This window comes from Telmatherina bonti (genome assembly GCF_933228915.1).
Source record: "Telmatherina bonti genome assembly, chromosome: 4".
NCBI lineage: Eukaryota > Metazoa > Chordata > Actinopteri > Atheriniformes > Telmatherinidae > Telmatherina > Telmatherina bonti.
In genome coordinates this window covers 35,357,237-35,373,387 of record NC_136622.1, presented here as the reverse complement: position 1 = coordinate 35,373,387, position 16,151 = coordinate 35,357,237, and the positions used below count along the sequence as shown (strand labels likewise).

The 16,151-nt window shown below is 41.6% G+C and overlaps 1 protein-coding gene across 1 annotated transcript in view; it reads left to right on the top strand.

Moving 5' to 3' along the window:
- Window positions 1-542: 542 nt before the first annotated feature.
- The window catches only part of dnmt3bb.1 (DNA (cytosine-5-)-methyltransferase 3 beta, duplicate b.1), a 43,047-nt gene continuing 27,438 nt past the window's right edge, over window positions 543-16,151 (top strand). Inside the window, exons 1-2 of the mRNA XM_079239904.1 lie at window positions 543-646; window positions 15,631-15,739. Of these exons, the coding sequence (XP_079096030.1) occupies window positions 639-646; window positions 15,631-15,739 (117 nt within the window). The 5' untranslated portion in view covers window positions 543-638. The remainder of the gene's footprint in view (window positions 647-15,630; window positions 15,740-16,151) is intronic.

The window sequence follows — 16,151 nt, the reverse complement described above, 5'->3', positions numbered from 1 at the left end:
GATGCTGAACATCCTGGAACTACTTTTTCTAGACGTGTTTCTGCATCGGATTCACATTCAGCTCTTCTTGTCTCTTATATTGGGAATAAAATATGTGTTTTTTTACTTTTCTTCACATTTTCCACACCGTTGTAACTTTCTGGAGTTGATTTTGTAAAGTTTTTGGAGGAAAAGTTCCTCTGAAGCTCCTCTGTTATTTGATATTTGATGAATTTCACCTCGAGGAAAAGCGAAAGCGGTTTTCATGAATTATGAAGCAAAGTTGAGTAACTCCAGAGGAAGGTGCGCGCCGCTGTGTGTGTGTGTGTGTGTGTGTGTGTGTGTGTGTGTGTGTGTGTGAAATGAAGTAGGCTATAGTTCCCCTTCACACTTGAAGAGGCAGAAAGTGGGAGTGGACTAGTTGACGTTTAAACAGACTTGATCCCTGGGAGCCATCATTCTGCTCCAGGTCCGGGTCCGACACAGCGACGTCTCCTTCCCTGGGGTCGTGCGTGCGGCGTGACACGCGCAGTGGGCTCCTGCAGCATGCTTCCACAGTAAACCAGTCCTTTCCCAGCACCAGACCAGATTACCACTCAGGGAGCTTCAAGAGGTTTTCCGAGCAGAGCAGCACGTGCACGTTTCCCCGCTGCGCGCGAATGGTTACGTAAGTACAGCACCGGGAACGCACCGTGCGTTTTCTCCGGTTTATCGTCACAGCAACACGAACCAACACTTTGTTCCCATAGAAGGGTATCTGTCCGCGAGCCTGTGCGCGTGTCCTCCTTATTTCTGAGCTGTGTTTCCATTTTGCCCACGTGCACGTGGAAAGTCGCCAGACTTTGCTCCATGTGCGCCTTGCTGGTGGAAGTGGCTCTGAACGTGTTCAGCTGTTTAAATCCAACCCTGCAGATAGAAACACATGTAAGGAGAGGAAACGCTGCCTTTATGTAGGATTTTATTTATTTGTTTTTGTTTATTTGTTTGTTTTGGCTCATTTTCCGGCAGTGACGTTCACACCTCCTCCTCAGGTTCTTTTCATTTGTTGCTTCTGAGGTGACTCTAAAGCTGTTAAAGTCCTGTGAACCAACACCTTTCCAACCGGTAGAGAGAGTGGAAGGCGTGTTGTGCAACTGCACGTGCAGGCTGTGTGTGTGCGTAACGTGCACGTGTGTGCGTGGACTCCGTGGAAGTTGTTTAGCAGGAAATTAAATGTGGTGTTCCTGCGGAGTTGGGATTTTCTGTGTAATGAAAGAAGACACTTTCCTGGTTTTAGACAAATAAAACATTTAATGGCTGAACTGGTTGGATTTTCTCCAACTCCTTCCTATTGATTATTATCTGGTGTTAATAGATAAGCAGAGGCAGATTTGTCTTGTGATAGTATGTTATTTCATGAGTCTGTGCCAAGAATTAAACGGAGAAATGCTTGGAAAGTGGGAGGAGAGAGATGGATGTTGACGGAGTTCTGCAGGTGATGCATGAGAAGAGTTTCACCAGTTGCACAAGCAAACAGACCAGGCAGAAAATGCTGCTTTCAGGTCCAACTTTCACCCTTTTCCTTCATTAACGTCCCGTATTCTGACCCAGCAAGCTGTTGCAAACATTCCTCAGAGGTTTTGCTCCACATGAAACATCCCACAGTTGCTGCACATCATGAGAATTCAGAGTGAATCTTTAGGAACATCAAACTTCCATTATGACTCACATGACTGCAGCGTGATTAGAAAGTTATTATTGAAGCATCTTATTTTCCATCTGTAACAACGTCACACCACCCTGGACTGGTCTCCAGTCCATCACAGCGCCAGCAGAGAGATAAACAAGTTTGCTTCTGGGAGAAGTTACTGTCCAGTTGGTCTTTGGACTGATGGAGGAACATGGAGAACATGGAGACATGCTTACAGGGAAAACATGCAAACTTCATACAGAGGTTGGGGTTCAAACCATCGACACGGTGCTAACCGTCACACCACCGGGCTTTATACCTGTCCATGTAAAAACAACCTACCAGCAAACAGTAAACAGCCAGTAATAAGCTAGTTATTACATTTCTGAAATATTTTATACCAGGCTAATTATGTCATTACTGATGCAGTTATTAGGAAGTTATTTGTCTCTGTCACATTTAAAATGGTCAAAATGAACACATTATGGATTTCTACAAGAATGGATCCATGTTTTCATGTTTTTCCACTTAATTCTGATCCTACCGTGTGGATGTGGAGCTGAAATGGAGACTCATCACTTGTCTGTGTGAATTGTAGCCTCAGTGTCCTGTTCTTACTGACAGGAGGGAACCCGCTGTGGTCTTCTGCTGCTCCGGGGCGCCATCGGGACATTTGGGTCCTATGAAAGACAACGGCATAGACCCCACCACTTGATCAAAAGTTTTAGATTTTTGTTTTTGCTTCATTTGCTTCAAGCTAATAAAAAAAATCTTTTCATGTGAATAATAAAGATGTAGGTTTGTGTTTAACCCTTTATGGGGCAAGTGACTATTTTTGATCACTTTGTTTCCTTTCATATTCAGCATGAAACTATTTTTTTGTTTTTAATGTAACAACAGAATGGAGGTCTTGGTTCATACCAGAAGGACAATTTTAGGTTAAAATTTCTAATTTGAAGGTATTTCTTTGAGTGCCCTATAAAGGGTTAAATCACAGTGCATACATCTAACTAGGTTATTTTAATATAAGTGGTTTATAAGTTTATATTACTGCTATATTTTACTACAACCTTTTAAAAAAGTATTTATTATTTTTAATAAAGGTTTAATTATTTTCTTATATAGTTTGTACATCTCTTTGGGCCCCTATCAAGTCGTGGGGCCCTTATAATCTTCCTAACTTTCCCCCTGTCAGTCCAGACCTTACCTATGTGACTAAATGTGTGGAGTTTCTGCTCTTAGCTTGGATGTTTATGTTAAGCAGTTAAAGACGGGAGTTGAATAAAGATTGTTTTCTATGCCATTAAACAGTAACATATATTTTTATCATCACAGTAAAATAATAAAACCTGCTTCAACTGAACAAACTTTTATGACATTTCAATATAGATGACTTCTTCCCGTTGGACGGTGTGGCGCGGTCCGGCTCTTTGCTGTTCTGGTTCCCATTGCAGACTGGATCCCCTCAAAGCATTTTTGATCAGTAATTCATTATCAAAGCTTGCGTGAAACCACGGCAACAGACAACTGAGGAGACACACAACTGCACCGTGTGTGTGTGTTGTTTAGATTTTATGAAGCGAGTGTTGAAAATGGAAAAACTTAGATGCCAAACAGGTATTTCTTGTAAGAAAGGTCCATCAGTCAGAAAGAAATGTGGAAGTTCTGCAGACAAAGCCTGCTGATGTGGACTGATGGGAAGCAAGCAGGACTTACAGGATGGGAACAGATTCAAATCAAAGTTAGGATAAGTGAAATCATTTTGGAGTAAATCTTTCTCATCATTTACATTATTTGGATGCAGCTGATGCTTTTTTCCCTCCAGAGCCTGTAATGGACTGAAGGAGGTTGAGAAAGAATGTTATATCTTCTCTCATGACGGGGCGTCGCAGAGATAAGAAAAAAAAGGACATTTATACTTGCAGTTAATTATATTCATGCAAATAATTGGGTTTGTGTGCACAGATGAAATATCTGTGGCTGATGTTGGAAACATGACTAAGTGAACTTTTAGCATCACCAGACAACGTGTTGGGATTCCTAAACGTTCCATGTTGTCCATTTTTACCCAACAGTTTCATGTGAGAGTCAGCTGTTTCACAGATTCAGCCTTGATCCATCATTTCAGCCATTCCAGAGCTGCTTCCAGCGAGTTCTACTGAGGACGGGAAGTTTCTGTGTCTGAACCTTTAAAAGTTCACCAGCGCTGCCTGTTCACGCCCCTCTTAGAAGGCGGGCTCAGCTGGCCAGGTGGGCGAGTCGGTGGCGATAACCGGCGGGAGTTTTTATTTCCCTTCTTGAGGTCATAAAGTGAAAAATGTCAGACTCACCTGTTTGGGCAAACACTCTCTAAAAATGTAGCAAATGAGAGAATTTTCTCATTTTTGAGCCTCAAACACAGGAAATAAGGACACGTATGACTGGTAGAAAACCTTTAGAAAGTGATTTTTACAATATGGGATTTTACCAGCCAATCAGAATTCCCACTAATCACATAAATAACCCAGATTATATAACTAAACACATTTAATCATAAGATTCTTTAAATTGTTTATATTAAATGTGACTCTATTGGCATGTGCAATGTGTGCTAATCCAGATGACAAAGATGACAAATATAATATCTGTATAGGAGCCGATATGTTTACCTGTGTTACTCATTGTTGCTGTTAGAGGGCGCTATATTGTTACCAGAGACCGTATATGAAAGATGGACGAAGCCTCCGGCGGTTAAAAGTAAAGCCGATGCGGAAGTGCATAAAACTGCAGTTCCCCCTTCATCCACTAGGGGCTGCAAAACAGAGCAAGTCCCCATCGACTCCCATGTTAAAAAGACCAACTTCACAGCAGAAATAAACATGTTTACAGCAGAAATAAACATGTTTACAGCCTGGTACAAAAATCCATTTTAGGTTTATAGGTCAGGTTTACCTTCATGACAATGGTGGGAGGAGTGAATTTTTTTCTAACTCGCCCGTTTAAAAGTAATTTAATCTCAAAGTTCGGCATATTTAGGGGCGTGTCCTTTTGATTGACAGGTACCCGATCTCCTGCTTCAAGTCAGAAGAACGTAGAACAACCGCGGTTTTTAGCCGGTTAACAACATGACTTAGCTTTAGCCCGCTTACCTCCGTTAGCTGGTTAGCTCCCGTTATCTCCAGGTTAGCTCGGTTAGCTCTTAGCTACAGAAAGCTCGGGAGTTCGCTCGATGTCAATCATCCACCATGATGCTCACAGCCCCACCTCTTTGCCTATTTTAGTATTTTCTGGACGAGACGACACGCATGACCCTGCCAAAATGGTGATGGTAGGAACCGCCCACCGAGCTTCAATTCATCTCTTCAGAAACCTACGGGTGACGTCACGGAGGCTCTGTCCATGTTTTTATATACAGTCTATGAGAACAGCAAACGACTTTGTGTTTTTATTTTTCTTGTTTTTTGTGTTGGTACGCCAACTCTGCATGACAGACGACACATTTCACCTGTTTGATACTTTGTTTAGCGTTAAATATCCCAAAACTTTGGAAATAGGTTCCGCCGCCGTCAGTTTCTTCTTCGCTGCACAAAATGACAATACTGCCCCCAGCACTTCATGTGGTGCTTTGCGTCATTTGCTTGGTGTTTAGAGTTCTTATACTGTCTGAAAAGCCGTGGTTGGTAAATGGCGTTAAGTGGCCTGGCGCAGCGTTTTATTAGCAAAGCCGTTACAGCGTTTATAACGCAACACGTCGACTATGAAATCTTGCATCAATGAATTTTTATTGTCGACTTTGTCGACAAATCGTTGCAGCCTTAGCGTACACGTACCTTTGTGTAGCATAAAGAATTATATTTAAATTTAGTGTAGAGAATTACTCTTTCTACAAAGCTCCTCTTAGCAAAGCACGTGTCGTCAGCACGATGTGGCAGCCAGACCACCATTCTGCTTGCTACGATGCTGGACGGGACTAATTTAAAAGAATAAAAATAAAAACCAAAAACTGATGACGATGACAAACTCATCTGCGTTTCGGTAAGAAGAGGAGAACTAATATGCTGTACAAAGAGTTTGTTGTCAAGCTGCTTCAGTGTAACGTCAATGCTTCATGAAATATTATTGATATTTTTCAGTTTTCCATTTAGTTTGAGCAGAAACGTAAATTTTGGGCCCCATCAGAGAGTCCACTAGATGAGGTCGGAACTGCAGGGCTTGATCTGAACTGGAAGGGCCATAATGTACATGACAAACGAGGAATGCAGCCCCCACAGAAAGACCCCGGGGAGTTGACCTCCCCTTCACACACACACACACACACACACACACACTTCAGGGATTGAACAATCCCCTCTTGCAATGCAGCCCCTAATCTCTAGCCACCATACACAACTTTGATGTGAAGCCCCCCCCTCCTCTGTCCTCCATGCCCCCTTTTCCGAGGCCCCTCACTCTGTCCTCCTTCCTTCATCAGCACCTCTAATGCAGGCTTACTTCCCTTTTCTCTGCTTCTGAAGCTGCAAACACACTTGTGGAAAGACAGATACCAACATACCGACTCCCCTCTGCTTGTGGTCTTTGTGCTGCAGAGGAGCAGTTTGTTATTTCTGTCATTCGTCATATCGGCGCGGTTCATCTGACTCTATCACTGTCCAGTGAGTTCAAAGTTGTGTTCATGGGAGGCCTTTTGTGGTTTTAATCCATCTGACGGTCTCTGACATGAAAAGCTTTGCTTTTTCTGAGCTGGTAGCTCTGGAACCGATGCAATGCGGCGCAGCGATTGCAGGAAAAGTTAAGGACGCTTCAGCAACTCAACGTAGTGAAACAGCATTCAGCATTTGTGGCAACCTGAAAAAAAAATGAGCAGGTGGGGAGTTTGGACCACCCAGATTAAAGATGAATGGGAATTTTCAATGGAGGTGGGATGCAGCGGTGGAGCCGGGGGTGTGCAGGCGGCTCTCAATGGGTTGGCACAGAATCTAAAGTCTTATTGCTGGTTTCTCTGCAGGCCGAAAGGCTGTTGGGGATTTAGTGAACTGTATGTAACGATACAACGCTGCACTGTTTATCAGTGTTTAGTTGAACAAATGAGAAGATACGGTTTCTGATGCGAGAATCAATGTTTTTTTTTTACTATTTATTCACACATTTTAACTGGTTTTACTGGATGATAAGTTTAATTATAGACCTGTTTACGTGTCTTTGGATGGCCTGGAGTTCTGGTTCTGTAATTAAGCCCAATCAGCTCTGAAGTCTTGGAAGAGGTCCCTGCACAAAGCCACAGAACCCCCTTTTCCAGTTTGTGGAGTGACTTTGAGTCGCTTTCACAGCTGCTGCCTCAGCAGATGATTTCAAAATAAGGCGCACGATTATGTTTTATGTTACGCGACTTCTGATGCAGGTTTCACGCTTGCAGCATCCACGGTTTTACATTTCCCGTCGTCTATCTGGTGTGACAGGCATTTAAACGTCATGTGACGCTACACTCACCTGTAAAGTCGGGCAACTTTTCCATGAACGATTGAAGCGTTGAGACAAAAAAAACACGGACAACCGAAACTTCTGTAGGGACATTCTCTATATAAGCGTTTACCCTTTATGGGCCAAGTGACTATTTTTTTTATCACTTCATTCATAATTAGCATGAAACTATATTTTCTTTTAGTAATGTAACAACAGAATGGAGGTCTTGGAACATACCGGAAGGACAATTTTAAGTTAAAATTTCTTATTTCAAGGTATTTCATTGAGCGGCCTATAATTGGTTAATAACAGTATCAGCAGATGTTACTTTTTATGAACATATAGTATCAGTCCAATGAATAAAACTGAGTCAATATTAACAGCTGATGATTATTTCAGGCTGTATTGCATTAAGTTGGGGGTCGGGGGGGGTGACATGTGACAGCGATAGTGGTGCAGCAAGGCATTGTGGGGGTTTAATGGAAGTGTAGAAGGAATGTTAGCAATCTGGTCATTTTTCACGGAGCGGAAAGAAGATTCTTATGAAGCAGTTTGCAATATTTGCCAAGTCGAAAAATGCTATAAGGATGCTGCGTCACATCATCATCATATGTCATCTAGAAAAACCACCATCCACTGGTTCACAAGCAACGATGGGAAGCTAATGTTGCTAACTTTCATTTCACACAGATTTTGATCGTATTTTAAAAAAAAAAAATCACTATTTGTACGAAAGACTCCATTATTGGCCACAGCCGGTATTCTGAAATATCCTAATGGGGTGTAAAAAGAAGGTTTTACGGAGTGAAGCTGCTCTAATTATTCTGAAAGTTCAGATCTTATGTGAAATGTTGAAATGATAAAATGTTATATTAAAACATACAAATAATATTGGATCCATTTTAAGTCGTAATGAGACTCAGAAACTCCCCCAACGACGTTACATTCAGCCTTTTTAGCTCCGAGATGGACGTGAAGTTCTCCGCATAACACCGGCGTTTCCGTCTTCATCTCCCTGAGAGAATAAAAGAAAAACAGGATTTCTGTTTGATGAAGCAACATGTTTCCCATGTTTACGCAGGTAAACGTGGATGCTACAATTGTTAGTTTATAAATCAGTTTTAAAGGTGTTGTGTTGTCAGAGCTGGAAAAAAATGTGATTCTAATGTTTGTTTCCATTCAGTCTTAACGTATCCGCCTCCTCCTGTCCAGATAAAATGCATCAGACTGATGTTGCTTTTAGAAAGATCGGATATTCATCTGATTTAGTGCCACAAAGGACAGTGGCCTGGGTCAGATATGAAAAAAAAAATCAGATTTTTGCTTGTCAGATGTCATAAAAAAGCTCAGAAACTGGTCATAAATCGACTCAAAAATCAGATTCGAGTCAGTTTTGCCTGCAGTGTGAACAAATTGTTCCAACTTTGCAAATGCTTTCCAAGTAAAATTCTGCTGAATAAATTTATTATTCAGCAGAATTTTAGTTGTTTTTTTGTTTTTTTTAACTTTTTACTTCTGTCTGGTGATGTTAGTTTCAGAGAGGCAACATTGTGTGTTTGCATTTAGGTTATAGGACCATTGACAGGTTAACTACACTCACCACATTCTTCTGTGCAGAATCAGTTCCAGAAGTCCCCGGCACACAGCCAGCCTTCGTTACCGGCTTGTTCAGCTACTGTGAGTCAGTTGTGCAGATGACTCATTGGCAACATATTGTTGTAAACTTTGAACACTCAGGTTAATTGATCACGTCTCACGTGTAAACCGCTTTGGATAGAAGTGTCTGACAAATGACTCTAGAATAAAACCACCGGGCGGCCGGTGCCCGGCGGGGCCGGACCTTGCTGGCCTGGGCCTGCTTTGGCCTGTTCCCACTCGGCGGTCTCTGGCTAGGGCCCTTCTTCGCCACCTCCTGGGCGGATGCATGGCTGGCTCCAAAGTGGGGTGGTTGGGGTCTGTGCTTTGGGGGTGGCTGCCGGCTGCCCAGGTCTCTGGGTTCTCTTGGCTTCTTCTTTCTGTCTTTCTGATTTACCTTGCTAGTTTCTGGTGCTCCTGACAGTCAAAGGTTTTGTTCCCCGCAGGAATGTAGAGTTGGCTTGTGTGGGTATATATATATATATGTATATATATATATATATATATATATGTATATATATATATATATATATATATATATATATATATATATATATATATATATATATATATATATATATATATATATATGTGTGTGTGTGTGTGTGTGTGTGTGTGTATATATATATAGATATAGATATAGATATATATATATAGATATATGTAGATATAGATAGATATATGTAGATATAGATAGATAGATATAGATATATATGTGTATACGCGTATGCATTAATCTCTTTCTCTTGTTTTCTCTTCTTTTCTGTTCTCTTTCTGTCTCTCTTCTGTCCTCTCTGGTCTGGTTCAGCAGCATAAACTCTTTAATACGAACAATTATCCAAAACAAATAGAAAAATAAAATAAGAATCCAGAAATACAAGGGGATCGTCATATAAATATATATAAAATATATATATATAAAAGCTCCCCTTGGCAAAATAAATGTGATCAGCAGAACACAGAATCCAGGACATCAGTCTGTTTGCTTAAATGCTGGACAAGACAATTAAAAAAAAAAAAAAAAAAAAAGAATACAACTAAAGTTTCATCAAGAAGTAGAGTCTGCTTGTAAACGACCACCATGTTGCATGTTGCAGTTGGTCATAAGACAGGTTTAGTTCGTGGGCTCGGTGGACACGTAGGGGAAACCATGGCAACTGGTTAGGATGAAGAAGGGACTCTTAGCCAGGGCATTTAATGAAAAAGAAAAAAGAAAACAAAAATTGATAAACAACAATGTTCTATAGTTACTTGTGTAGAATAAAAAGAGCTGAGAGGAGCCCAGTGCATCATGGGATGTCCCCCAGCAGCCTCAGTATGTCACGGTAGAACTAAATGGATGGGTAAGGGTTACAGAGCCAGACCTAAATATAAGATTTGAAGCGTGATATGAAAGATAGAGGGAGTCCGTGCTCCCTGAAGTCAAACATGTCGCCGGGGGTCTGACAGCTGAGGGGCACGGGCCCCCCTGATTAGAAAATTTCATTTTAGCCCCTGAAAGAGAGAAACGCTGTTTCCTGGGATATTTACTGTGTGGCAGAAGTTAAACAAATAGTTAACTGACCTAACCACAAACTGTGAACATTAACTTCATCTGTGCCACGTTTTAAGGTCAACAATAAACTCTGAGTGCAGACTGAATGAAAAAAAACTAGACACAGCTGAATTCTAAAGTAACTCTGACTTTTTGAGTTGAATCTCACTATTTCATATGTCATCTAAAAAAAACATGATTCAGAGGTTCACTGTCAATCGCAGGCAGCTAATGTTGCTAGCATTTGGTACAGAATATGATCAACATTTGCCATAACGACAGTAATAATAGCAAATATCAGCATCGGCTAAAATTTTCCTATCAGTGCATCCCTAGCCAAGCCCCACAGCTGCTCTGTGGGATTGAGATCTGGAGACGGTGGAACCCAATCGGAGTGCAGAAAACCGGTAGCTGTGAACATCCAGTCAGATAAAAATGTGCAACAAGTCCGATGATCTGATCCGCTTGATCGGAGAGAATTTTCAGTCCGACAGAGAGGGAGGGGCTTTACCGTAACCATTAGGGGTGGGAAAATCAAATTGAAAAATCGGAAATCGGGATTTTTTTCTTCACAATTTTAAAATTGATTTTTTTTTTTTTGGTTAAAAAATCAATTTTTTTAAAAAAATAAATAAAATTAATCCACTATAAAAATGTTGTAATTTTCATTGTTTTTATTGATCTTTTTACTTGTCTTCTTGGGCATTATAGCAGCAGAATGATGATCTGGCTACTGGGTTGTTTTTTCCTAAGTGAATTCAAGAAAAATTACGAGCAAAAAGAAGTTTTAAAAATGTTTTTCAGTTTTTAATCTACAAAAATCATCAATATTGAAGAATTTTGAGTATCGCAATTTAATTCGAGCACCCAAAAGATCGGAATCGAATCGGGACAAAAGCATATCGTCACAGCCCTGGTAACCATGTATGAGTCCGTTACCATTGTTTCTGTGTTGCGTGTTCTTTCGTTTGGTGAGGTGTTGAGTTTCAGGGAGGACTTGGGAACGTTTCCAAAGTTGATGTTGGAAACTGAAAGGATTTTTCGCAATGGTGATGGTGAAAAAAATATTTGTCCTCTATCGGAGTCCACGTTACGTTCATATTAAGTACTTCCATCATGTAGTTTTACATAGTTTCCATTAGGCCTGTGACGATACGCTTTTGTCCTGATTCAATTCAATTCCGATTTTTTTTGGGTGGCAATTCCATTTAAATTGCGATTGTCACAATTCTTTGATATTGCTGATTTTTGTAGATTAAAAACAAGATAAATGTATAAAACTTGTTAATTTTGCTCGTCATTTTTCCTGATTTCAGCTATGAAAAAAACAACACAGCAGCCAGACCATCATTCTGCTGCTATAATTCCCAAGAAGACAAATAAAAAGATCACTAAAAACAATAAAATTCCAAAGTTTTAAAATAAATTATTTTTATTTGTGTGAACAAAAAAAAACAAAAAATGTGGAGCTGAAATGGAGACTCATCAGACCAGGTAGTTTTTATAAGGGATGCGTATTGGCAGGAATCTGGTGATGCGATAAATATCATAATACAGATGTAATGATACGATGTACTGTGATATTAGAGGCAAGACGATATATTGTGATTTTTATTTACTAGAATTTAAAGACCCACTACAGAACTTTACCATTTTCCCACCAGCGCCCCCTGTTGAGGGCTAATCCATCATCCATCCTGCATCCTACCTGTTAGCTCTCTCCAGCCAGCAGCAGACCATCTTACCATGACTCATTTTGTCTCTTCTAGTCTTCAGTTTCTTTGTTGAATCAGCGAAGTTCAAAACAGCCAGTTCCTAATCATACCATGAGGCAAAACGTAAGGTAAAAGTTGTATCGTGTCGGTTTCTCAGCTCCTGGACGCTGCTGGGAAGCAGCTGCTCTAGAAATACACATAATAGATGTCACTGTGTCATCGAACAAGTTGGGACGCAGAATTTTAGGATCAGAAAGTTACATAATGTGTCTTTATTGTTAAGAAATAACTATCAGAACATCGCGAATGCTCAAAGCTTCACGTAAACTTACTGAATGAGAACTGAGAGATACATGAATATAAAAAATTGCTTTTTGTTTACAAGACAATAGATTAAAATCTTCTTGTCAGTAAAAAGCTCAAATAGTTGTCATATTTATCCAAACAAAGCATGTTTTGCTTCATCTTTATAAATGAGAATTTTAAGTACTTAGGATTTCAGTCAACATTAATAAATAACAAGTAAATAAACTACAACTACTAATGCCATAAAAATCAAGACAGTGTTTTTAAATATCAATATTTTGTGTGATGACATTATATGGAGATATTTTCGTATATTATTTTCTTACAAGTTCTGGTGAGTCTGTGTGAATTGTAGCCTCAGTTTCCATTTCTTCCTGCCAGAAGGGAACCCGCTGTGGTCTTCTGCTGCTGGAGACCATCTGCTGCCTTTCTGTGTGTGTTACCTCTGACTTCAGCAGATATTCTGGTCCGAACTACTGCTTGTTGGATGTTTTCTCCTCTTCAGACCTTTTCTGGAAACACTAGAGATGGTTTTGTGTGAAAATCCCAGTAAACATGCCACATGCTGTGGTGCTCGGTTTGAACCCCAGCGAGGCTGATTCTTATCTTCATTTAGAAGTGTGTGTGTGTGTGTGTGTGTGTGTGTGTGTGCACGTGAATGTGGAGCTGTTCATCCCTACTAATTTGCCATTTTCCTGCTTTGCTGAAATCAACAGGTGTGTTTTTCCTCCTCTGGGAACACATCAGTAACCGTTTCAACAGTTTGCAGCGTTCTGTTCAGACTCGTTTGGTCAAACGGGTGACCAGTCACCTCCTTGAAACTTAAGCCAAAACAAACACATACTTGCATGCTCACACACATCTTGTTAGGATTGCTTGGGGTGGTTTCGGTTAACGTGATGCGGTCACTACCCCCTAACTTAACCATCACCGCTGAATGCCAAACCCTAACATAACCAGAACCTGACACTAATCCAGAATAAAACAATAAATGACTTTCCCACGTTTACAGGAAGTTCTCTGAAGTTGGTCTCACCGAGATGTTTATCTTCACTGTGCAGAAAAAGCATGCGTGTACGCTTCCAGACAATAATTCCTGATGTGCACCATCATAAGGGCTCAGAAGAATGCTCCGTCACAAAATTGCATTCATTAAACGTGTACAAACACATTCGCTGCGTTGCTCTGAAACACACACACACACCCTGAGAGCGCTGTGTATCTGTTTACCTGAGGTCTGCACAGGCATGTCAGATCTGCTCTCATGTGCTCACAGAGAACACAGGAGAGCTGTTCCACCATCGCTTCTGCTCACCTGAAAGTCCCAGTACAGCTGAACGAGAGGCAACTGGGACGCTCTCGCCACCACACGGGGTTTGTGTTTACACTCTGTGTTAAATCCAACCTACATGTTAGTTTCATGCAAAACGTCAATGAAACTCATGTTTTACTGATGGAAAATAGGAGTTTTAGGAGAGGAATGTCGTCCCGTTCTGGTCCTGATGCAGGATTCCAGCTGCTTCCATGATGCTCCAGATGTTTGGTACTGGTGGAAGGTCTGGACTGCAGCAGACCAGTTCTCCTGTTCCACCATCAGGATGTGGTCCAGCGTGGTCCTGCTGGACCAGTTCTCCTGTTCCACCATCAGGATGTGGTCCAGCGTGGTCCTGCTGGACCAGTTCTCCTGTTCCACCATCAGGATGTGGTCCAGCGTGGTCCTGCTGGACCAGTTCTCCTGTTCCACCATCAGGATGTGGTCCAGCGTGGTCCTGCTGGACCAGTTCTCCTGTTCCACCATCAGGATGTGGTCCAGCGTGGTCCTGCTGGACCAGTTCTCCTGTTCCACCATCAGGATGTGGTCCAGCGTGGTCCTGCTGGACCAGTTCTCCTGTTCCACCATCAGGATGTGGTCCAGCGTGGTCCTGCTGGACCAGTTCTCCTGTTCCACCATCAGGATGTGGTCCAGCGTGGTCCTGCTGGACCAGTTCTCCTGTTCCACCATCAGGATGTGGTCCAGCGTGGTCCTGCTGGACCAGTTCTCCTGTTCCACCATCAGGATGTGGTCCAGCGTGGTCCTGCTGGACCAGTTCTCCTGTTCCACCATCAGGATGTGGTCCAGCATGGTGGAAGGTCTTCCCTGAAAGAGACGTGGTCTGGATGGGAGCAGATGTTTCAGCATTGATGGAGCTTCCCAGATCGGAAGCTGCCCACGCCATCGGCACTAATGCAACCCCATCCCATCAGAGATGCAGGCTGATAACAAGCTGGATGCTCCCTCTCCTCTTTAGTCTGCAGGACACACCGTCCATGCTGTCCACAAACTATTCCACATCTTCATCCAGGTTTCCACTCAGAACATTTTAAATGAGCTTTGGTCCAGAGAAGACGGCGTGTTTCTGGATCCTCTTCACATGTGATGTCAGAGATTTCTGGAAGTCTTCCTGCATCCATGAAGTGATTTTCAGTAGAGAATCATGTCTGTTATCATCGTAGAGCTGACTGAGGACCCCAAGGTCACGGCGTCCAGTGTGGACCTTTAGCCTTTCCCCTACACACAGAGATTCCTCCTTATTCTGTAAAAATGTTGATGGTATACACAGTAACTGGTGGGAACTTCTGTATTCAGAATTTTATCTAACGTAACGTTTTCCTTAAAATTATTCAACAATTCTCTGACCAAAATTTTCAGGTCTTCGCTGAACTTTTTCCTTTTTTTTCACAACATCACTTTTAGATCTTGTTCATCTAAATAACAAACAGTTATTTAGCCCTGAGTAGTCTTCGTTTGGCCTCCACTTGTCCACTTTCCGTCCACCGTGCTGAAATAGGCCTGGTTTGCTGCTAACAGCTCTTTATGAATCAACTTGTCGTTTCTAAAATCCTATTTTCTCTCTGTCAAACTGTCTTCAGAGGTTAAACTAAACACATGGGAAGAAATGAAGAGTCTTTGCTGGAAACGTAAAACCTCAAAATCAAATTCAGAATCGGTTATTTTAAAGTTGTCAGATATATGTCGACTGAACATGTTCATGTCTGAAGTAAGGAGGCTTTTTTCTACTGGAAAAGGTTTATAAATCAGAGTTATTGAGACTGAAGAAAGACAAAATGATGGGGGACAAAGGCTGGACAGGAAACGAGAGGAAAAAGTGGGAAATGCTTGAGAAACAACTATTGATCATTACAAATCCTTTGGCAGCTGGGAGGCGAAACCAGAAAAGAGGAAATGGAAACGGTTTAGTTGCTTCCAGTAAACGTTTTTGTCTCGTCAGCAGATTAACAAATAATATAGAAATATTTCCTGACTCTGTTTTGTCTAAATCCCTTTTTTTTCTTCTGGTTTGTGTCTCGTCCAGGTTTGCAAAGGGCTCAGGACAGATACCAGACCAGCCGACTGCAACAGGGATGCCTTCTAACAAATACTCTGCCGCTGTCATGGAGGAGAGCAACAACATGGCCGCTACAGTACGTTCACGCACATGTGCACGCAGAAACGGCGAAATAAAAGCACCAGAAGAAGAAGCTGAGAACAGCCATAGACCGTATATGAAAGATGGACGGAGCCTTCTGCGGTTAAAAGTAAAGCCGATGCGGAAGTGCATAAAACTGCAGTTCCCCCTTCATCCACTAGGGGCTGCAAAACAGAACAAATCTCCATAGACTCCCATGTTAAAAAGACCAACTTCACAGCAGAAATAAACATGTTTACAGCAGAAATAAACATGTTTACAGCCTGGTTCAAAAATCCATTTTAGGTTTAATAGGTGAGGTTTACCTTCATGACAACTGTGGGGGGAGTGAACTTTTTTCTAACTTGCCGTTTAAAAGTAATTTAATCTCAAAGTTCAGCACATTTAGGGGCGTGTCCTTTTGATTG